Source organism: Hyperolius riggenbachi, chromosome 2, assembly GCF_040937935.1.
Source record: "Hyperolius riggenbachi isolate aHypRig1 chromosome 2, aHypRig1.pri, whole genome shotgun sequence".
In the NCBI taxonomy this organism is placed as follows: domain Eukaryota; kingdom Metazoa; phylum Chordata; class Amphibia; order Anura; family Hyperoliidae; genus Hyperolius; species Hyperolius riggenbachi.
Window position 1 is genome coordinate 71,538,712 of NC_090647.1, and position 24,249 is coordinate 71,562,960.

Below are 24,249 nucleotides of genomic sequence, written 5' to 3' on the forward strand. Positions count from 1 at the left end.
GCTGGGGCTCCGCATTCTGGCTATCCCAGCCAGCATGGGGGACAAGGGGTTACAGAGGCTCGGGAGGGGGGACCCCACGTCATTTTTTGTCTGAAATGTCATTCCGGAAGTGACGTCAGCCGCTAGAGCGAGGAGGATGCGGTCGAACGCACGGAAGGTATGTATCTGCTCGCTGCCCACCCTGTAACTAGCTGGAGGGGAGCGCAGAGAGGAGAGCCCCAAGGTGAGGGAGAGGGGGGGAACTTCGCCTCTCCCCACCGACTGTGGCCAAGGCTTTCCCCTCATGCTGCCACCCCTCCAGCCCCCACAAAACGGGGGAGCAGGGGCTGCAGGGGCTATTGTTACGCCAGTGATCAGGGGACATTTAGCAGTAGAGAGGTAGAATCCTGGGATACATCAGGTAGCACCCCGGGGACTCTCTATGATAAAAGGGTGATGGGACTAAAAATAGGTCATTCAATAATTAGGCACATTGGGACAGCAGAATGTGGGTACCCAGCATCATCTGAACATGGTTTTGGAACAGCTAGGAGAGATTATCGATATTCCTGGGGAGGAATCTTTTGCATGGCTTACACCATGACCTGAGAGGTCAGCATTTTCTGGTGCTCGACGGAGAAGTGAAACAAATGGACTTGTCGTCATGCTGGCAATTTGCAGATAACTACCTGTGTTTGCCAGGACAAGTCAGATTTAGTGATGAAGCCTGCTGGCTTAATAGCACCAAATGCACAGCGGCCATTCAAAAGACCCGCCCTAAAGCCAAACCAATATTTCCAGTGGCTGAAGGAAAAGTTTGTTTTTTTAACATGATGTCCACGGACACATTCATTGTATATTTTCATAATTGTTCAGACAAGTTTGATCTTACGAGGGGGACGTACTGTGTGAGCGGAGTTCCCATATGGATCCAGTCGGCGAGGTTTGACTACGTTAGTCCTCAAATCGGTAAGAGAACTTTAAAGTTCAAAGCTCCACAAGAAGTGCCCATACTGAGAGATAACACACCATGGGATAAATGGGTACAGGTCTTTGACACAAGAAAACACTTTGTTAAAAAGGTTATACAAACAGAACATTAAATTAGAGGTGATATTGCACCATGATCAAGGAGAGCTGACAGAGGTTGAACACAAATATAATCAGGTGAGTTCCAGTCTGACCTGGTGGAGAAGGTTTCTGGCGATATTCAGGGCACTCAGACTGGGCCTCCACAGTTCTAACCTTTTTCCTGCACCCACTGGTTGTAGTGATGGGGATTACAATCATATGCATCATTGCACAGGTGAGTTTGTGTTTAAAATTACGCAAACAAATAAACATGGTTAGAGGATTGGTGTCAAGTACACAATCTCACAAGCCTATATTTTCAAGCTAAGCCACATAATACAAGGTTTCAACAGTACCTATGGGTTGGAGCTGATTGTATAAAGGTGGTTTTCTAGAAGACCCCTAGCACTGCTCCGTCGCTTTGGGTACAAACAAGTTTCACTTTTCCATGGTCAAGTGGAGTATGTAACGGATACGCTTGTGACGAGAATGCTGAGCAGAGAATGGGATGAGGGCTTAGAAGAAGGGCCTTCCCAGAGAGACAAGAGGTCTTGCTTTCCCTCCCAGGGGAATTCACCTAGAGCAGAGAAAGTGTGTTTGAAAACGAGCATGGAAGGGTGAAACATAACAAAAACAGGCTCATGGGTACCGTCTGAACCCTAATGGAGAACCCTGCATCTCAAGTCATTTCAGGGGGCTGTTAGAATATAAGTATACTTGAATTCTAGCCTCAGGTACTAAAGTCTAGTAAATACTTGAGATGCAGGGTCTCTTTAAGCATAGTTTCTCAGAGAGAAATTATGCAGTCATTTACAAGAAGCATGTTCCTCTAGAAGGACATATAATATGTTTTCAGGTCTAACTGTACCGACAGTTAGATGATGAAGCGGTAAACAAAGCCGATGTTTGGAAAACATTGCTTTCCTTGCATCTAGGTCATAAAGCACTGGTGTATTAGATGATGATGTGGGTCACATGCCCATGCCCGCCACTTGTAGGCTTGGAGGTATGGCTTTGATGTTCATATAAAAGAGGGACACAGGATGGCAGAAGGCCTTCTACTTTGTCTTCTGCATGCTATCCTGCTCGCTACGCTTCCTATTTAGAATAATAGATTCATGTCTGTATGCTGTAAATATATGTGATGTACATAGGCAGGCCCGGCCCTAGACTTTTTGCCGCCTGAGGCAATTTTTAAAGAAATCGCCGCTGCCCCCCCCCCCAAGCCGTTGTTTTGGGGGGCCGCCCGAGCTGGAGGGGATAGCGGGCAGGATGGGGGTATTGGGCCTAGCGGCGGGGAGGGGGGTCGGACCCCCCTCCCTCGCCTGGGTCCCCCGTCCTCCGCTCCCCTCCAGCTTTAAAAAGGTCCGTGCTGTGGCTGCAGCTATTCGTAAGAGGCAACGGGCGGGGATTACTCACCCCTTCCTCGTTCCAGGCCAGCGTGTGCTCCACTGACGTCACTTCCTGCTACGCCGCAGGAAGTGACGTCAGTGGAGCGCACGCTGGCCTGGAACGAGGAAGAGGTGAGTAATCCCCGCCCGTTGCCTCTTACGAATAGCTGCAGCCACAGCACGGACCTTTTTAAAGCTGGAGGGGAGCGGAGGACGGGGGACCCAGGCGAGGGAGGGGGGGGGTCTGACCCCCCTCCCCGCCGCTAGGCCCAATACCCCCTTCCTGCCCGCTATCCCCTCCAGCTCGGGCAGCCCCCCACACACATGGACGGGCGGGTGCCTCCCCCCCCAGAAGTGCCGCCTGAGGCAAAAGTTTCACCCCGCCTCATGGGCGGGCCGGCCCTGTACATAGGACATAGGAAAGACTGTTTATACTCTGACAAAATCAACATGTAACACAAGATGCCTGATTGCTGAATAAACCCCTTAAAGGTGAAGGTGGCCGTCTCCGCTTTATCTCCAGTATGCGGTCGCTGTGAGTTGCAGCTCTGAGTTGCTGGTGCCGGAGTAAAAGGTGTGTTGTGCTGTTGCCAATAACAACCAACGTATAGATTCTTACAGCTGTCACGCAGGTGCAGTGAACAGGTATGCACGGACTGGTATCAATACAATGTGCAGCTGTCACATACACAGGTACCGTGAACAGGTATGCAGTGACTGGTATTTAAAACGGCATGCTGCCACGCAGGTGCAGTGAACAGGTATGCACAGACTGGTATTACAAATGTGCAGCTGTCACACACACAGGTGCAGTGAAAAGGTAGGCACTGAATGAGTTGGGCCTGGCAGAGTATAGCAATTAGCAAGGGCCAGCTGCAACAGACAGGGCTGTATATGCAAGTGTCAGTGGGCCACAGAACATTAGCTCTCAAAAGAGCTGTTTTGGGGTGCTTTTTAGCAACAAATACCAGCAAGGAGCAAGCTAACAGACCTCCTAACTATTGCTTTCCCTATCTCTCCGATGTCTCTCCCTTCTCTCACTAATACTGCAGCTCTCAGAGTGAGAACATGACGACGCTGCTGCCTTATATAGGGGGGTGGGGGGGGGGGGTTCCAGGAGGGAGTGCAGCCTGATTGGCTACCATGTGTCTGCTGACTGTGATGTAGAGGGTCAAAATTTAGACAATGATGTAGTATAGGGGGTTGGTCGAGCTCGCATAAAGTTTGCGCTCGATCGCGAACCACAGATGTTCACGCGAATAAGTTTGCATGCGAACCGTTCGGCCATCACTAGCCTCGAGGCTAGGGTTGTGTCTGTACAGCATTGTTCCCTGAATTGTTGCCTTAGGTGACAGTTATCGTATGGGTGTACTTAGCTTTAGTAATCAATATTTGATAGCTTGCCACCACTAGCATGTGTGCCACTTCTTGCTTAATGTGAATTAGAATAGTTTAGAAAGATTTATTGTTTCCTTTTTGTTTCAGGTCAGATATTAACAGAAAGTATCAACCCTCTTCTCCATGAGCAAAGAAAAGCAGAACTGCTGAAAAAGAGAGAAGTTTACAGGTGAGTGAGCACAGTGCATTTTAAACTATAATTACATGGCTGTTATTCACTTCCACTTCTCTTGTCATTACTGGCCAACCATTAGTACATTTTTAGGCAACAGTTTACTTCAGGGGGCAGTAGAGGCTTTCAAGTCAGACTAATAATTGATGAAATTAGGAGTTACCGGACTCCATGTGACCAAGCGTCAGTATTGTCTGCACATTGCCCCCACACCTACCTCCTTCACACACCTCCTGTAGGAGTAATGTGTTCCACTCTACAATTTATGCTCCAAATCTATGTATTTGGTGTCGATGTTGACAGTAAGGCTCCTTTCACAAGGGCGGCTGAATTGCGCATTTGCCGAGCAGTTCAGCCACCTGTCTGCCGCCCGCCAGTGCAATTCAGTTGCAATTAAAATTCAACCAAATTGCAGCGGTTGTAACACCATGCGTGTCAAGCGTTGACTTGTGGTGGCGTTACAGGGTGGCGGAGATACGCAACATGTCAAGTCAGAGAGCGGCAGCGCTCTGTTCTCACTCCGTGGGGAGGGGGGCGTCTGGACAGCGCCAGTACCGATCGGTAACAAGCGCCCGGCCGGTGCAGGAGAGCAGCTGACAGGCAGTGACTTCACCGCTTGTCAGCTGCCCAGTGTGAAAAAAGAGCCCTAAAGATGCAACTTTTTGATAGTGCCTGGCTATTTCTTGAGGATACCAGACTTGGCTGCCTTTTTCCTCCTTGCTACAGAGTACATTGTTGAAGCCTCCACAGCAGCCACCCATCTGTATTGGAGAGGTGAGACGTACATTTGCCACTCACATTGCATTACTCTTTTCCCTTGTGCAATGGTGAGTGGCGCATCATACTTGCTATTCCTTGTGAACGACTACAAGGTGTATATACTCCTTACCCAGCCATTGTTATTATCATATCAGATAACTATTCTAGGATACCCTGATCCACCATGGCTGATTGTCCAGTTGCCAAAATAGAAAGATTAGGGCTGGCCGGCCGAACATCGCGATTTTGTGATGGTGAATATTATTGCGAACATTCACAAACTGATCGTTCGCAGTGCGCCCCATTGACTTTATTGGCAGGCGAACTTCTGACAACTTCATGGCATTTCTAGAGCCACAATTTTCTCAAGAAAGCTGTACAACGTGTACCGAAACCCAGGCAGTGGCATGGCGAAGGTGGATCAAGGGCAAAAATTGATGTGGTTTAAAACCCTTATTAACCCTAATAAAGGGCCATGGCCATTTAAGTGCAAATAGGGTCTGTGTTTTATTTATTATCAACTTTTAGTTTTCAGGTATGTGGTTATGGAAGGTAGGTAAGTACAGCACCATGACAATAGCACTAACTCTGAATGTGGTGTGTTCCTCTCAGGTGGAGAACATATGGAGAAGGGGTTCCTCAGTGCATTGATGTAACTGATGCCAAGGACCTACCACCTAATGAGCAGTTTTCCTTCAAAAGACAGAAAAGTTTTCAAGATGCTCCAGAGACCATGTATGAACTGAATACTTGTATCTTATCTGCCTAGTTGTCGTGTATGTGCGTTTCCCATTTCACTCTGACAAGAAGCATGTAGAACCAGGGGCCTAAATACAGGGGAGCAGCCGACTGCAGGGAATTCAGAGGTGGGTGGGGGGCAACCTTCCCTCCCTCCAATACTCCTGGTTATGTTATGGGTATGAAGACTATGATGGCCACACTTGCAGGATGGGCCCCCAGGCTGTAAGGGTGACCAAGGAGTTGAAGGAGAGGTACAGAAAGCTGAGAGAACATTAAGGGGGCCCCACCAAAGTTTCACTGTACATGTGTATGGCATGATGATCTGGAGTACCACTCAGCCGGCGCTTCCATAGACGCAAAGGGGCAATTTCCCCCGGGCCCAAGAGGCTATGGGACCCCCAAGGTGCCCCTCCCCCCAGCTATGGTGACCCATGAGAGTGGGGATGCTGTATGTTTACTCTGTGTAGGAAAAAGAGGAGGTGAATAATGGGAATCCCACAGGGGCATAGCAATAGGGGTTGCAGAGGGAGCGACTGCATCGGGGGCCCTTCCTAAACCAAAGTATAAGCTGTTTATTGGTCCTGTGGTGGTAACAATCACTTCTATAGATACTTTGAATAGTGGTAATCATTAACAAATTGTTCCCCATCCCCTTCTTGCACCTCTAATACTGTAGATGACCTTGGCAGGTTTTGTTGTGCTGTATCAAGTGTTACGTATAGAGTGCTTGGGGGGGCCCAATGTAAAACTTTCACCGGGGCCCATAGCTACGCCACTGGAACCCCAAAATGCTTTTTGGGTACAATGGATACCTAAAGATATTGGGCTTGATTCACAAAGCTGTGATAAATGCTATCACGGCCGCGATAAGCTTAGCGCGCGGGTTAGCGCACATACAGGTTTGCACACATAATAGTAAAGGTTTTGGTGCATTAACTTTCCTGTTCACGCGCTAAAATATGGGTTAGCACGTGAATGTGGAAAGTTAATGCATGCAAACCTTTACTATTATGCGCGCAATCCTGTACACATGCTAACCCGTAATCACGGCAGTGATAGCATTTATCACGGTTTTGTGAATCAAGCCCATTGTGTGGAGGGGGGAGGCATTGGATCAGGCCTGGCAGCTGGGTTAGTGGCCCTGAGGGTGTTTTGGTTGAAAGGGGGTACCAGGGGGAACTCCAAGTTACTTTTGCCCGCGTGCCCCATTGTAGTTAGAACCGGCCCTGAGTGCCACATCATATCACAGGCCAAACATCTTTTTCTACCCAGAACTCCCGCTCAAAGCTACTCTGTTGTGCACAGTGCCGGTTTATTGTTACATTTTGCTGCCCTACTGCTTCCAACGTCCGCACAAAGTTTGAGGTGAGATTGAGGACCCACCGAGCTACCTCTGTGCGAATGTGCAGCCCCAGAACCCCGCTGGTTCATGAGATAGGTTAGTATGCCATATTTCAGGAAGCAGCGGTGCGGGGGGGGGGGGGGGGGCTGTAATTTAGCACAGACATTCTCTCAAAATTTGGGGTGTATAGGAGACATGGCTGCGGAGACATCAACAGTAAATATCAGCAACATAAGCTGATATGTACTGCACACGTGTGTGCGAAAACACAACAGCTTAGCAGGAGAAAAACTATTGCACTGTGTATGCTTTTCGTAAAACGGGATGACGTAGCAGGAAGGTGTGATGGGCAGCAGAGAGTGTCATTACACAGGCAACCCTATTTCCCTCTACATAGCTACAGAACACTGCACTAGCCTGTAAGCCAACGACACGTCTGCACAGTACTCTGCCCCAAAATGTTGCCTGAGAGATCAAGTCCCAATACCTGTGAATTGTGAATGGATAAGCACATATGGATCTTTGATTTTTATTTGCATAGCTGGTGATCGGTGATCTGACATAGACATGAAACGATTGGCTTAAAGGACAACTGAAGTGAGAGGGATATGGATATGGATTGACCAGGAGGGCTGCCAGGTAGCTGGCATTGTTTAAAGAGGAAATAAATATGGCAGACAACATATACCTCAGTGTCACTTCAGTTGTCCCTTAACAGGGAAAAATTGGGGTTGACCTGGCATATTTTAGTACTTTTATTGGTTTAACTTAAAAAGCTGATCTCCCCCCCCCCCCCCCCCTGCTAAATCAAAATCTGCAAGTGGCCATACATGCCACAGATAGCCACCCAATGTTGCAAATAGAGTTGGGCCGAACCTCCGATTTTAGGTTCGCGAACCCTGTTCGTGAACTTCCGCGAAAGGTTCGGTTCGCGAAAAAGTTCGCGAACCGCAATAGACTTCAATGGGGAGGCGAACTTTGAAAGTTTTAAAAAATTCTATCAACTGGAAAAATGATAGAAAACATGTTTCAAAAGCTCTAATACCTGGAGCCACACCTAATTGAGTGAAATACACATCACTGCTGGAGGACTCGCCCATCCTCCCTCCTCCAAGCAAGGTCCTTTATACCATTTGCCTGCCTACACTAATTAGTTATGGGACAGCTGCTACACACTCTGCTAGGGAGTTTTTAATTGCTCTCCCTCCTACCGGAGGGAGGAGGGTCTCTTCTGCCAGGGAATTATACTATTTTAAAAACCAGTATACATCATACCATAGCTGGGAATCAAACCCAGATCTCACTGTGTGGTGGGCACGTCACCCTAAGCACTGTACCACTTCAGTAGTAAGTGAAGCTAGCCTAAAATTTAACATTTATGCTCAATGCAATAGAACCATTAGGTTGCTTAAAGGAGAACTGTAGTGAGAGGTATATGGAGGCTGCCATATTGATTTCCTTTTAACCTCTTGAGGACTGCAGGGCTAAACCCCCCTAGTGACCAGGCATTTTTTAGCTAAAATGGCCACTGCAGCTTTAAGGCCAAGCTGCAGGGCCGCATAACTCAGCACACAAGTGAATCCCCCCCCCTCTTTTCTCCCCACCAACAGAGCTCTCTGTTGGTGGGGTCTGATCGCTCCCCCCATGTTTATTTTTTTTTTAATAAATATTATTGTTTGTTTTTTAAAAAAAAAAAACCCTGTTTCTTTAACTCCCTTCCCTCCCTCCCTCCCTCCCTCCCCACAGCCGGCCAAATATGGCGATCGGCTGTCATAGGCTTCTGCCTATGAGAGCCGATCGCTCTCTTGTCCCCCATGGGGACAGCCGTGTCACACGGCTGTCCCCAGTGCAGCGCTGCTGCTGATCGCAGCGCTGCACAAAGTAAATAGACGGCGATCACGCCGTCTACCGGTCTCCCGAGCGGCAATAGCCGCTCGGAGACTGAAGGCGGGGCGGAGCTCCGCCCCCCAAGCAGGAGATGCGCGCGCAGCCTGCGCGCGATCTCCTGCAAAACAGAGCCCCAGGACTTTACGCCAATTGGCGTTAGGCGGTCCTGGGGCTGCCGCCGCGGCCACGCCTACTGGCGTGACGCGGTCGGCAAGAAGTTAAGCTATACCGGTTGCTTGGCAGCCCTGCTGATCTATTTGGCTGCAGTAGTGTGAATCACACCAGAAACAAGCATGCAGCTAATCTTGTCAGGTCTTACAAAAATGTCAAACACCAGATCTGCTGCATGCTTGTTCAGGGTCTAGGGCTAAAAGTTTTGGAGGCAGAGGATCTGCAGGATAGCCAGGTAACTGGTATTGCTTAAAAGGAAATCAATATGGTAGCCTCCATATACCTTTCACTACAGTTCTCCTTTAAAGGGAACCTTAACTGAGAGTGATATGGATGTTTCCTGTAAACAATACCAGTTGCCTGGCAGTCCAGCTGATCTTTGTGACTGCAATAGTGGCTGAATCACACCCTGAAACAAGCATGCAGCTAATCCAGTCTGACTTCAGTCAGAGCACCTGATCTGCATGCTTGTTCAGGGGTTGTGGCTAAAAGTATTAGAGACACAGGATCAGCAGGCGATTCAGGCAACTGGTATTATTTTAAAAGGAAAAATCCATATCCTTCTCCGTTTAGGTTCCCTTTAAGGATTTGTAGTATAAAAGCCAACTCACATTGGCTGGGATTTGAACCTGATTCTCACTGTATGGTGGGCAAGCACACTAACCACTATACCAACTGAAGCTGGCCTGAAATTGCTGGCCTAAAATCTACTATTTATGCTCAATACAAGAGAAAAAGTAGACAAGACAAATAACATTTATATCACACTTTTCTCCTGGCGGACTCAAAGGACCAGAGCTGCAGCCACTGGGGCATGCCCTATAGGCAGTAGCAGTGTTAGGAAAAGAGAGAGATATGAATCTACCTGGCTATCTGGGGTTCTCTTTGGACAACGGTTGAACACAAAAGAGAAGGCCATGTCTGGCTAAATATCTGTAAGCAGTGGCTGCATGGTGTAATGGATAAGGGTGCTGCCTCTGACAAAGGAGACCAGAGTTCAAATCTCAGCTCTGTCTGTTCAGTAAGCCAGCACCTATTCAGTAGGAGACCTTAGGCAAGTCTTCCTAACACTGCTATCTTGTCTAATTTTTCTCTTGACAACTGTTGAACACAAAAGAGAAGGCCATGTCTGGCTAAATATCTGTAAGCAGTGGCTGCATGGTGTAATGGAGAAGGACGCTGCCTCTGACAAAGGAGACCAGAGTTCGAATCTCAGCTCTGTCTGTTCAGTAAGCCAGCACCTATTCAGTAGGAGACCTTAGGCAAGTCTTCCTAACACTGCTATCTTGTCTAATTTTTCTCTTGACAACTGTTGAACACAAAAGAGAAGGCCAAGTCTGGCTAAATATCTGTAAGCAGTGGCTGCATGGTGTAATGGATAAGGGCGCTGCCTCTGACAAATGAGACCAGAGTTCAAATCTCAGCTCTGTCTGTTCAGTAAGCCAGCACCTATTCAGTAGGAGACCTTAGGCAAGTCTTCCTAACACTGCTATCTTGTCTAATTTTTCTCTTGACAACTGTTGAACACAAAAGAGAAGGCCATGTCTGGCTAAATATCTGTAAGCAGTGGCTGCATGGTGTAATGGATAAGGACGCTGCCTCTGACAAAGGAGACCAGAGTTCAAATCTCACCTCTGTCTGTTCAGTAAGCCAGCACCTATTCAGTAGGAGACCTTAGGCAAGTCTTCCTAACATTGCTATCTTGTCTAATTTTTCTCTTGACAACTGTTGAACACAAAAGAGAAGGCCATGTCTGGCTAAATATCTGTAAGCAGTGGCTGCATGGTGTAATGGATAAGGGCGCTGCCTCTGACAAAGGAGACCAGAGTTCAAATCTCAGCTCTGTCTGTTCAGTAAGCCAGCACCTATTCAGTAGGAGACCTTAGGCAAATCTTCCTAATACTACCTATAGAGCATGCCCTAGTGGCTGCAGCTCTGGTCCTTTGAGTCCGCCAGGAGAAAAGTGTGATATAAATGTTATTTGTCTTGTCTACTTTTTCTCTTGTATTGAGCATAAATAGTAAATTTTAGGCCAGCAATTTCAGGCCAGCAATTTCAGGCCAGCTTCAGTTGGTGTAGTGGTTAGTGTGCTTGTCCACCACACAGTGAGACCCAGGTTCAAATCCCAGCCAATGTGAGTTGGCTTTTATGCTACAAATCCTTAAAGGGAACCTAAACAGAGAAGGATATGGATTTTTCCTTTTAAAATAATACCAGTTGCCTGAATTGCCTGCTGATCCTGTGTCTCTAATACTTTTAGCCACAGCCCCTGAACAAGCATGCAGATCAGGTGCTCTGACTGAAGTCAGACTGGATTAGCTGCATGCTTGTTTCAGGGTGTGATTCAGCCACTATTGCAGTCGCAAAGATCAGCTGGACTGCCAGGCAACTGGTATTGTTTACAGGAAACATCCATATCACTCTCAGTTAAGGTTCCCTTTAAAGGAGAACTGTAGTGAAAGGTATATGGAGGCTACCATATTGATTTCCTTTTAAGCAATACCAGTTACCTGGCTATCCTGCAGATCCTCTGCCTCCAATACTTTTAGCCCTAGACCCTGAACAAGCACGCAGCAGATCTGGTGTTTGACATTTTTGTAAGATCTGACAAGATTAGCTGCATGCTTGTTTCTGGTGTGATTCACACTACTGCAGCCAAATAGATCAGCAGGGCTGCCAAGCAACTGGTATAGCTTAAAAGGAAATCAATATGGCAGCCTCCATATACCTCTCACTACAGTTCTCCTTTAAGCAACCTAATGGTTCTATTGCATTGAGCATAAATGTTAAATTTTAGGCTAGCTTCACTTACTACTGTAGTGGTACAGTGCTTAGGGTGACGTGCCCACCACACAGTGAGATCTGGGTTCGATTCCCAGCTATGGTATGATGTATGCTGGTTTTTAAAATAGTATAATTCCCTGGCAGAAGAGACCCTCCTCCCTCCAGGTAGGAGGGAGGAGGGGATAGGTAGAAGGGACGAGGGATGAGGGAGAGCAATTAAAATCTCCCTAGCAGAGTGTGTAGCAGCTGTCCCATAATTAATTAGTGTAGGCAGACAACTGAGTAAGATGGTATAAAGGACCTAGCTTGAAGGGAGGGTGTGCGGGCTCTCGAGCAGTGTGTTTGACAATAACATGTCTGCTGACAGTGATATGGAGGGTCAAAATTTTGCTCTAATAGAGCATTATGGGGCAAATCGAACTTCCGCAAAAGTTCGCCTGATGCAGGCGAACGCGAACTCCCAAAGCTCGCCTGGAACCGTTCGCAGGCGAACCGTTCGGCCCAACTCTAGTTGCAAACAGATTAATCCCTTTCTGATCTGAATCTGATTAGAGAGGGTCCTTCGATATACTGCACACATTTTTTTTTATGGAATTCACTATGAAATCTATAGAAAATCTTTGGAACTGCAGTGTTGCGCTATTTGATACAGAGCAATGCTACAACATTGAAGTACCACCGTTCCCCTGCCTCATCTAATTTACTAAAATTTTACTTCCCATCTTAATTCGGAATTATGATCGACGTGACAAATTGTGGTATAGATTCATTTCTGGCAGATTCCCTGGGGTTTCTGTTACAGATAAAGATCTGGAATTATTGTTGTTTGAATGGTGCTACCCCTCCTGCACATAGTACCGCATTTGCTTGAACTCTCTTTCACGCCCATCATGTGCAGTCATGTGACGCAGGGGCGTCTCACCCACCAGGCAAGTATAGGCGGTTGCCTGGGGCGCCATGAGGTGGTGAGGCGCCATGAGGTGGTGAGGCGCATTCCCCTGCCGCTGCATGGTCCATGGTTTGTTTGTTTTTTATATTATATTACCTCCCGACTCAGTCCCCGGTGCTCGGCACGCTACCATGTGCTCAGCAGTGCCTCCACCTCCACTCCTCCCCAGCCAATAGAGCAATCAATACTGTTCTTCTCTGCCAGGCTCCTTCTTTAAAGCCGTGCCCCTTCTTCTCAGTAGCCACACAGGTAAAGTGTTTACCTCGTGTGGCCCAGCCTTTAACTCCGCCCCACGCCAGTCAAACCAGGAGCCAGCGGCCATCCAGCTTATGCCCCCGACAGTCTGACCCCCCACCTGTGTCACTGGCTGCACACAGACACTGGAGCGAGACAGCCAGGGGACAGTAGTAAGGTCAGTAGTGATGGGCATTCCGGCTCTTTTCAGAGAATCGGCTCTTCTGAATCGGCTCCCATTAAAGAGCCGGCTCTTACGGCTCTGAATCGGCTCTTCATTAAATATCACTAAACACCACTCAGAATCGGAGTAAAAGCCCCGCCCCCGTCTTCATGACAATTCCAGACTGCTTCTCTGACTGGGACAAGCCCTCCTGCTACTGCTCTGCTCCGCCCCATACACTCCTACAAGCTGCAAGAGGAGGACTACATCTCCCAACATGCCTCAGCGCCCTTTATTGCAGAGCAAAGCGAGCTCTGTGGGGCGGCTGAGGCATCGGCTCTTTCAAATCTGAGAACCGGCTCTTGTCGTTCGCAGCAAAGAGCCGGCTCTTAGAGCCGGCCCGTTCGCGAACGACTACAGAGATGATAAGCTGTATGCACAGGCAGAAGAGAATGTATGCAGGCAGGCTGCTAAGAACACTTCCTGTCCTGTGTGCAGACTCCCAGTACTGTTATAACTGCTAGAATGTGCCCTGCTCTTTTGATACTAGAGTTTCTTTGAAAGCTGATTGGCCGTAGGCTGGTAAAGCTGTAAACCTGTGCTTTAGTGCTGTGCTGTCTCCCCCTCTCCCCTCTCTGTTCCTCTGCCCCCTCTTCCATCTTATGCTGTCTCTCCCTCTCCCCTCTTTCTCTGCACCCTCTTCCATCTTATGCTGTCTATCCCTCCCCCTCTCTGTTCCTCTACCCCCCTCTTACATCTTATGCTGCCTCTCCCTCTCTACTCTTTCCCTCTGCTCGGATTACGTGTATTTTCTGGTGAAACGCTTCCACATTACGATTATTTTCTGACAACGCTGCCCCATTACGATTATTTTCTGGTGAAACACTGCTGCCCTATGATTAATTTCTGGTGAAATGCTGCTGCAATAAGTGTCACATTACGATTATTTTCTGGTGAATTACGATTCTGAATTACGATAATTACTATTTTCTGATGAAACACTGCCGCATTATGATTATTTTCTGGTGAAATGATGCCGCATTATGATTATTTTCCTGGGGGGGAGGGGCTTGGGGGGGGGGGCACCACAGGTTTTCTCGCCTGGAGTGACAAAATGACTAGAGGCACCCCTGATGTGACGTCACGTGATGTCGTGTATTCCCGCCGGCATGAAGATGGATTGGGGAACGTTCGTTGTCGGGGGGTGTCATTGTGATCCATCTTCCTGCGGTGTTAGAGCGGAGCTCTCGTTTGTGATCGATCTGAAAAGACTGTTTTAATGAGAACCGTATAAGGTTTTCTTGATTGCATTAGTGCTACAGTTTGCCTTTCCACTGACAGATCACATGAGATGATGGCCGATGGTGGATTCTTGACCTGTACGGACTCATGGACTGACTTAGAGGACATCAAGCTTGTGGCTTTTATAAGGAGAACAAATAATTCAGGTACGGTATGTTATATTTCACACATTCTTTGATAACTTTAATTATTAAAAATACTTTAAGACTTATTGTTTATGTATGATTTTAATCTCAAAGTTCACAGCTCCCAACTGTCCCTCTTTGGGAGCCCTGTCCCTCTGTCCTCCTCATTTGTCCCTATTTCAGGAGTTTCTATGTAAATATATATATTTCTCTACTAAAAAATGTTTGACTCTAAACTGTATTATCATCCTTTAAATTGATATATTACTAATTTTAAAATGTTACTATGAAGGAAAATGAACCAGGATAGAAAGGACCAGTGTGGTTTGAATTATAAAACAACCTATTTTTCTTATGAACTCTTTATGGTATGCATGACTAGGGGGTGTGTCGGGGCGTAATCAGGGGTGTGGCTTAAGTGTCCCTCTTTTTCATTTTTAAGGTTGGGAGGTATGGAAGTTTACTAAATGGACTGTGATTTCAGCATCATGCGATTTCAGCGCTCAGCGCCCAATACGGAAGCTGGGCACCTTCATAGCACTAGTGCTATGCTGCGCACCCCACACAAGAGTAATTCAGGGATCTGGCAATCTCCAGACCCTGAATTACATCTCCCTCCAAGTTGCTGAGATTTAGAGGGGGAATAGTGTCTAACACCACCGGGGATTAGACCAGCAGTAGAGAGCGCCGTCATTTAGCTCACCCTACGCCCAGCTCACCAGTGATGCCATAATACAAACGTCCCCCAGGGCTCTACTGAAGTACCTCTTGTGACAAGGACCCCCAGCTTGCTCAAATCCCAGCCTGGACACTATCTGCATTAAGTTTATATGTTCTCCTAGTTGTTATTTGGGATTCATCCATCACAAAAACATACTAGTAAGTTCTAGTAGTAGTACTAGTAACTGTTACCCCTTCCCCCCTCCCCCCCAATAAACAAATCTGTTCAACTAAATACGCTATTAAACCAATAAATGTGTGGCATTTTTACGTCCAACATTTACATTTTTGAACAATTTTTAACAAGTGATTTCCTGGTATCTTTCTTTTGCTGGTGAAGATCATTCCAGGCATCTAAAGATGATTGAAATGAAGACTTCCTACCATAGTCAGATTAATGTTTCTTCTATCGTCCAACACAGTTTGGTGAGGGCATGAGTGAGACAATCAGCCTACATAAGACAAGACAAGACAAATAACATTTATATAGCGCTATTCTCTTCTCGGACTCAAAGCACCAGAGCTGCGGCCATTGGGCACGCTCCATAGGCAGTAGCAGTGTTAGGGAGTCTTGCCCAAGGTTTGCTACTGAATAAATGCTGGCTTCCTGAACAGGTACAGCCAAGATTCAAACCCAGGTCTCCTATGCCAGAGGCAGAGCCTTTAACCACTGTACAGTATTTTGGGAAAGGGGACTAGGTTAATGAATGAAACCTGGGACTAGTCTCATGTTGGTTGGTGAGAGACTAGCCAATTAGCCACTGTGCTGGCCAGTAACTAACCATTATTGTCTCTGGTTATAGAATTTGTGGCAAAGATGTGGAAGGAAGATTCTTTCTTTGGCTACCAATATCTGAATGGTCATAACCCAACGGTGATCAAGAAATGCTTCCAGACTCCCGGGAACTTCCCAGTTGATGACCGCATGGTGGCTCATTCCTTGGGAACCAGCACCAGTCTTCAGAATGAAATGGAGGTCAAAATTGTTTAACATTTATTTACCAAGCACAGATATAAGTATCATAGCAGTATACAGTTTGTAATGTGAAATATAGTCAACATAACATTTTGATTTTTAACTAGTTCTTTGTTATTGAGAAGTAATCTGACTCTCCTGTCTTACAGAGTGGCAACATCTTCCTGGCAGATTACAAGATTCTGGATGGCCTCCCTGCAAATAAGTCAATAAATGGTAAACAGCAGTACCTTGCAGCCCCCCTGTGCCTGCTGTGGAAAAATCCTCAGGACCAGCTTGTCCCCATTGCCATCCAGGTAATTAGGGGTGTAGGCAGTGCCAGTTCTAGGCTCAATGGGTCTCTGGACATCAGTGTTCCTCCTAGAGCTTTAGTTCAGTTTTACAGCTCAATAATTTGCAGGGGACACTGGGACCACAATACACTTACCTGGGTGTAGATATCTTATAGTTCAACTGGAATTTAGTATTGGTATGCACATAAGAAAAAAGATCCAGGAGCATCTCATTTGAAAAAGTTATAAAACTTTTCAACCTTTAATAGAACAATTCCATAAAAAACAGGCAGCGTAAAAATCACGTAATACTTATCACAGTCCAAAGGCACACATTCAGCAGCAGGTAAGGAAGGTATATAGAGGTGCGGAGTCAACAGATCGACAGCTGTTTCGCCCCACAGTAAGGGCTTTATCGAGATCATGTTTCACCAGACATACACTTTATCTGACTGGTGTAGACTTCAAGAGAAACTCTGGACTCCCAGAAGGTCCCTCATAGAGACCTTTGATGTTCCTTTGATAAGTTCACTTTTAACCATTGAGGATCGCAGTATTAAACCCCTCTAGTGACCAGGCCATTTTTCAATAAATAGGCCACTGCAGCTTTAAGGCCTCGCTGCAGGGTACACAAGTGATCCCCCCCTGCCTTTTCTCCTGCCACCAACAAAGCTCTCTGTTGGTGGAGTCAGATCGCCTCTAGGTGTGTTTATTTATTTTTTGTAAATATTTATTTTTTTATGAAATGTTACTATTTTTTAATTATTTGAATTCTCCTCCCTCCACCCATCTTCCCTATCACAGTGATCGGCTGTGATAGGTTTCAGCCTATCACAGCGGATCGCTTCTGTGTCCCACAGGGGGACTGCGCTGCTGTAAATCTCAGCGCTGTACAATGTTAATAGACGGCGTTTTCGCCGTCTAAGGCTACATTTCCACTGTAGTGTGACATTTTCGCCTGCAAAAAATCGTATAGGATTTTTCTGATTGGGGAAAATTCGCATGTAAATTTTATGCATTTTTATGCGAATTTTCATACACGAAAATTTGCATTAGTTAAATATGCATAATCTGCCTAGCAACAGCTTAGTCATGACTGCTGACAACTTCCTGTAACCATGGAACTAATGCAAATTTTCGGGCAAGTAACGCAAAAATTCGCATTGCCTATACAAAGCATTGTACGTGAATCGTACGCGATGTCTGAAAAAATGATAGAGAACCTCACTTTTTTTCATGCGTACGAACGCTAATGAAAATTCGCATTGAATGGAAACAGCCCCATTCACCACCATTAGTTGCAAAATCAATGCATATATTCTGAGAGAAAAATCGGACACAAAACGCACAAGTGGAAACCTAGCCTAACAGTCTCCGAGTGGCGATAGCTGCTGGGAGGCTGAAGGCGGAGCGGAGATGCACGCGCGCTCTCCTGCAATGCCCATAGGAAACCATTCACACCAATCAGCATTGGGGCCGCCGCCGTATTCACAATTAGCGTGGAGCGATCGGCTAGTGGTTAAAACTTATTTAATAAAAAACATTTACAGATACATTTTTTTTTTTTATATAACAAACAAGTCCCTCAACTTCTCTCCACCCTTCATAAATCAGGTTGTCATGTAGCAGAAAGAATAGGAAGCACAGCAAACGCCCTTCTGAAAAACACAGCTGTACAGGCTTAGTATGCAGTCCACTAATGATTTAACTACTTCCACATCCCTGGTACGCATATCTACGAACCTGTAAACCTCACTTGCTGGTCAGTGGTGTAGATATGCGTATTTGTTTACTTACAGCTGCCATTGGTGATCCTGAGCACAATTCCATTTGCCTTTGTCACAATCCCTCTGTGATCAATGAATAGGAAACAGCTGTTATTTTTTAACCCCTTTCATCCCTACACCATTGTTACCAAAATAAAACACTTGTGAAAAAAAATAAAAATACATAATTTAAAAAAAATACATATAGTTACCTTAGGGACTTTTTTTATAAGTGTAACGATTGGGGAATTATTTCCATGGTCAGCGCACAAGATGTGCGCTGACACTGCGGAAATCCTCCACAAGCGTATAAAAATGACAGAACTTAGCTTGGGTGCAATGCACCTGTAGAGAGAAAGTGAGCACAGAGACAGAATGTATGTGTGTCCACCAATCTAGTCGCCACTCGGCGACGGTAAACACACAACAGCGGAAACCAAGTGGGAACGCAATCGCAAGAGTGGCGATTGCCAATAGTGACACAAGACCGAGTAAGACAGAGCACAAGTGTAGCAAGAAAGACACAGCAAATAACAAGATCAGAACGTCAAAGAAAATAACAAACGCTAGCTAAACGCGAACTCCGCACTCATTCGCAACAGCGAACGTGTTAAAGACACGATCACCGTGCGTTAGGCGCCCAGTGATAAGCGTGCCACCCTAACTAACCAAAGTAACACAAACACGAAATAGAGAACGCGAACGCTTGCTAAACGGTTACCTCACCGAGCCTACAGCAAGCGTTCGTACCAGATAAGACAGAGAGAAGGAGTAGCCAGCAGCAACCGCTACTCTGGCTTGCACCCCTAAGACGGAGTACAGACAGAACGATTTCCTGTCGACCGCCGCTGGTGACAAGACAATCGCAACAGAAAGACAGTACAAGGCAAAACAGATAATACAACCTGACTACGCTAGAAGGGATGCCTAGTGCAGTCCCAAGGAATTACTCTAATATAATCTTAGCAATCAATAGCAAAGGCTGATAATCCAGGTGAGTTAGCAGGAACAAACCATCATGACCAGTAGGGAATTCTGGGAAGAAATGGTATTTATACTGCAAGCCATCAGAGGAAGCAGCTAGGCAATTTGCATGACAAGTAGATGCAAATTCCTCACCAACAGAGCAACTCTGAAACTTGCAGAGTGAAGACAGGTCTCTTTTCCAGAGACCTGCAACACTCAGACCTAAAGAATGGTCAAACAGCTGTCTGCCTGTGCAGACAGCTGAGCAGATCATTACAATATGTATGTCATGAGGGCATATTATTGTTATTTTTGTAAATAAAGGACTGTAATTATCAATATAGTATTAAAAAAAAATAAATGGAAAAAAATACAACTCTATTTACAAATAAAATATTATCGCCATACATTGTACTAGGGACATACTTTAAATGTAATAACCGGGACAAATGGGAAAGTAAGATGTGTAGGTTGTATCTACAAGAGCACATTTTATTTTTAAACTATAAAAGCTGAAACCTGAAAAATTATGATTTATTTTTTCATTTTTTTTTCTTCTTCTTCCCTGTAAAATGCCTATAAAATAAAATCATTTTTAGCAAAAAAAAAAAAAAAAGTATTGCCCAAAGAAAGCCTAGCTTGTCCAGCAAAAAATAATATATAGATTATTTTAGTGTGATAAGTAGCGAAAAAGTTATTGGTGAATGAGTGGGAGGAGTGTGATGTGAAAATTGCTGTTGTTTTTAAGGGGAAATAACCTGTGGTAGGGATTAATTCCCAATGCCTTTTATCAGAATTATCATGATAAAAAGCTGCATCTCTAGGTCACAGCTAATATGTTTCTTTCCTTATTTTTTTCCACAGCTGTCTCAATCCCCAGGAGACAATTCTCCAATCTTCTTGCCCAGTGATGGTTTATATGACTGGATATTGGCAAAAGTGTGGGTGCGTAACTCTGAGACCCTGGTTCATGAGGTGGTTTCTCATCTTCTTCGAGCCCATCTGTTCGCTGAGGTCTTTAGCATTGCCACCAATAGACAACTTCCAATGAGCCATCCAGTGTACAAGGTAAAGACCCTCAGTCATAGTCTGATCCTCAGTCTTCAGCTCAGTTACCTGAACATCTGATCATAGCTCAGTTTTGTTGAACGAACATGAAATCCACACAGGAAGGAGTAAGTACAATTATTACCTATCTTTACCCAGGACTGTATGTCCAGTGGAATCTTGGTTTGCGAGCATTATTACTATTTAGTATTTATATAGCGTTGAAATCTCTTGCAGGGCTGAACAGAGTTTGTTTTGTCACTTGACTGTCCCTCAGAGGGGCTCACAAATTCTTATCCCTACTATAGGTATATGTCTATGTATATATATCGTGTAGTGTATGTATCGTAGTCTAGGGCAAATTTAGGGGGAAGCCAATCAACTTATCTGTATGTATTTGGCATGTGGGAGGAAACTGGAGTGCATGGAGGAAAACCATGCACACATGGAGATAACCTACAAACTCCGGCGTGCAGATAATGCCCTGGCTGGGATTCAAACCGAGCATGCTAACTACCATGCCAACGTGCTGCCCGCATAATTTGCTCCTCCTGAATAGTGGCGTAGCTAAGGAGCTGTGGGCCCCAATGCAAGTTTTACATTGGGGGCCCCCCAAACACTCTATACATAACAATTGATACGGTGCACCAAAACCTGCCAATGGCAACTACAGTGTCAGAGGTGCAAGAAGGGAACGAGGAATAGCTTGTTAATGATTACTACTATTTAAAGTATCTATAGAAGTGAATATTATGAGCACAGGGCCAATAGAGAGCTAATTCTGCAGTTGAGTGAGGGCCCCTTGGGGCCCCTCTGGCACAAGGGCCCCGATGCAGTTGCAACCTCTGCACCCCCTATTGCTACGCGTCTGTATAGAGGTCATTATTCTGAGCACAGGACCAATAGAGAGCTAATACTGTAGTTGAGGGCAAGGGCCCCGATAAGGTCGCAACCTCTGCAATTCCTATTGATACGCCACTGATCCTGAAACATGGTTGTAATCCAAAGCAAATTTCCTCCTAAGGATTAGTGGAAACTAGATTGGATTCATTCCACAACCCACAAACAGTTACACAAAATATTTAATACAAAGTACCGTAGTGTATAAAGTAAACTATGTAAAAAAAATGGGATCAGTGAATAATGGCGCACAGCGCCTATGCATAAAAATGGCGCCGCATTAAAAAGATACGCTTATCGCTATTTATCGTTAGTGCTGCATAATAATGGCGCACAGGGAAAAAAGAAGAAAAACGCCACACGCTAACGTTATTTATCAATAGTGACACACACTAACGTTATTTATCAATAGCGCCCTACATATGCCAAACTGCAGACGTTATTTAAATGCAAAACGGTGAATGGATTTAATGTTACACTGTCAAGGTTAGGGTTAGGCACCACCAGGGGGGTGGTTAGGGTTAGGGATAGGTACAGGGAGGGTTCTGTGTGAGAGTAGGGTTAGGTATAGTTACAGTACAATATACACCACCAGGGGGGTAGTTAGGGTTAGGCACCACCAGGAGGGTCTAGGGGTTAGGGATAGGTACAGGGAGAGTTCTGTGTGAGAGTAGGGTTAGGTATAGTTACAGTACAATATACACCACCAGGGGGGTGGTTAGGGTTAGGCACCACCAGGGGGGTTTATGGGTTAGGGATAGGTACAGAGAGGGTTCTCTGTGTTAACGCTAAATAACGATACGGCTTTAACGCTAAATAACAATAAGGCTTTAACGTTAAATAGCGATAAGCGGCAAACGGATTAGCGGCAACACCGTGCGCCATTTTTCTCAGGCGCCATTTTCAGATGGACGCAAAAAAAATACTTTTATTATAACTAACAGTATCATTACAATCTGTTGGCTCACCCCAACCTTATTTTGTGTGGCTTTAACAAGGAACTTATATGACAGTTGCTTTTGAATACTTTTGAGGATTCCATGGAAATGTGAAATCGTGTCTCTACACGCAGATTAAGTACAATTCTACAGAATGGAGTAGAAAAATCGTTTTAGTTGTGTGACACATGTAACAGAACGTACACAAGCATCACATTATCAAAACTGCTTGTACATCAAGACATTGCTTGCTTATCAAGTCAAAATTTGATTAAAAAAAGGTTGCTTGCCATGCAAAGTGCTCTTAAACCAAGTTATTTACAAACGAAGGGGTGGCACGGCATGCAGCGAGGGACGGGGGACAATGTGGTGGAGGAGGAGGGTGGCTGCCAACTCGATAAGGGAAATTAGTGGTTGCCGGGGGAGCGGGGTCATACCTGGCTACCTATACTGGGTTCACCTATGCCTGGCTATCTATACTGGAAGCACTTACACCTGGCTAACCTATACTGTGGGCACCTATGCCTGGCTACCTATACTGCAGGCACTAATGCCTGTCTTCCTATACTGGGGGCACCTATACCTGGATAGCTATACCGGCATCACCTATACCTAGCTACCTATACTGGGGGCACCTATGCCATGCTACCTATACTGGGGGCACCAATGCCTGGCTACCTATACAGTGGGCACCTAGACCTGGCTACCTACCTATACTGAGGGTGTTTTTGTTGTTGTTGCACCATGGCTAGAATATGCGGTGCAAATTATCGGGTTCTGTGTGATCATTCCAAATCGGGGTGTGTGTGTGTGTGTGTGTGTGTGAGGGGGGGGGTCGTATTCTCACAAGTTTGCCTCAGGTGGCAGCAAAGAGTCTACTAGAACTGTCCCTGTTGGTGTTGCTGTACATGTAATATTATTGTAAATCTAGTCTATTCATCTCTTAACAGCTGGTCATTCCACACCTCCGTTACACAGTGGAGCTAAACACCATTGCCAGAATCAAGTTGTTCTGTCCTGGAGCTTTTTTTGACCAGGTAATCTAATATTAAATGATTAAATGTTTTACTTAATCAGTGCAGGTCAGTGCAATGACAAAGTTTGCTTTATTAGTATAGAAATACCTTAATTAGGCTATATTAATTACTGTAAAACATTTTTAAAAAATATTCTTCAAGACAGGGACATAACAAAAGGCCCCCAAGCAGTCATTGTGGTGCTCCAAGCATTGCCCCCCTTCCCCCGCCCATACGTAGTAGCCAGTCAAACACCCCCCCCCCCCCCCCCCATCCTCCCCAGGTCGCTGAGTTTCACAGGCAGCTGTGTAATATTCACCATCTCCCACCGCGTCAGGTCTCCTCTTCCTCCTAGTAGCCACATGTTCTATGCTGTATACCTCACTCCTGATCACATGACATGCATAGGTAGCTGGAGGATGGCAGCATAGAGCATGTGGCTGTTGGGAGGAAGAGAACTGACGCAGCACTGGAACAGGAAAATATTACACTGCTCCCTGTGCAACTCTGCAAACTGCGGCTCCCAATGCAGCTCCAAATGCTACTGTCCTTTTGGAGATTGTCTGCTCACCACCATCCCTTTCAGTTCTAACAACAGGATGATGCAACCCAGGCAGCAGCAGTCCCAGTCACAGAGCTTGAAACAAAGCCTCTGAACCCGGCTGCTTCTGGTCAGGTCATTAGAATTTCAAAACAGCTGCAGAAACCTAGTTTCCCACAGAAAGGTAACATTTCAGCACTCTCTTTAGTAAACTATTAGAATTTTTTTATATCAGTGTTTGGAATTTTTTGAGCATGGAGAAATCAGAAATTTCTGCTTTAAAAGATAAACATCAGCATAATAAACTTAAAGAAACATTTATTTGTTACAGCTGATACAAATCCTACAATAAATCTGCACTGTGTCTACTTCCTGCTTTCATGGAAGCAGACATACTGTTAATTATTATTATTTAGTATTAATATAGCGCCAATATCTTCCGCAGTACTGTACAGAGTATATATTATCTTGTCACTGTCCTTCAGAGGGGCTCACAATCTAATCCTTAGTCATAGGTCTATGTATGTATTGTGTAGTGAATGTATTGTGTATTAATTTATCTGTATGTTTTTGGGCTGTGGGAGGAAACTGGAGTGCCCAGAGGAAGCCCACACAGACATGGGGAGAAGATACAAACTC

General features: G+C 45.6%; 1 protein-coding gene across 1 annotated transcript in view; it reads left to right on the forward strand.

Moving 5' to 3' along the window:
- Positions 1–24,249, forward strand: part of LOC137545546 (hydroperoxide isomerase ALOXE3-like) — a 69,526-nt gene that overhangs the window by 16,917 nt on the left and 28,360 nt on the right. The window contains exons 4-10 of the mRNA XM_068266906.1: positions 3,927–4,008; positions 5,383–5,505; positions 14,383–14,489; positions 15,992–16,164; positions 16,314–16,460; positions 20,033–20,236; positions 23,004–23,090. Coding sequence (XP_068123007.1) covers positions 3,927–4,008; positions 5,383–5,505; positions 14,383–14,489; positions 15,992–16,164; positions 16,314–16,460; positions 20,033–20,236; positions 23,004–23,090 — 923 coding nt within the window. The remainder of the gene's footprint in view (positions 1–3,926; positions 4,009–5,382; positions 5,506–14,382; positions 14,490–15,991; positions 16,165–16,313; positions 16,461–20,032; positions 20,237–23,003; positions 23,091–24,249) is intronic.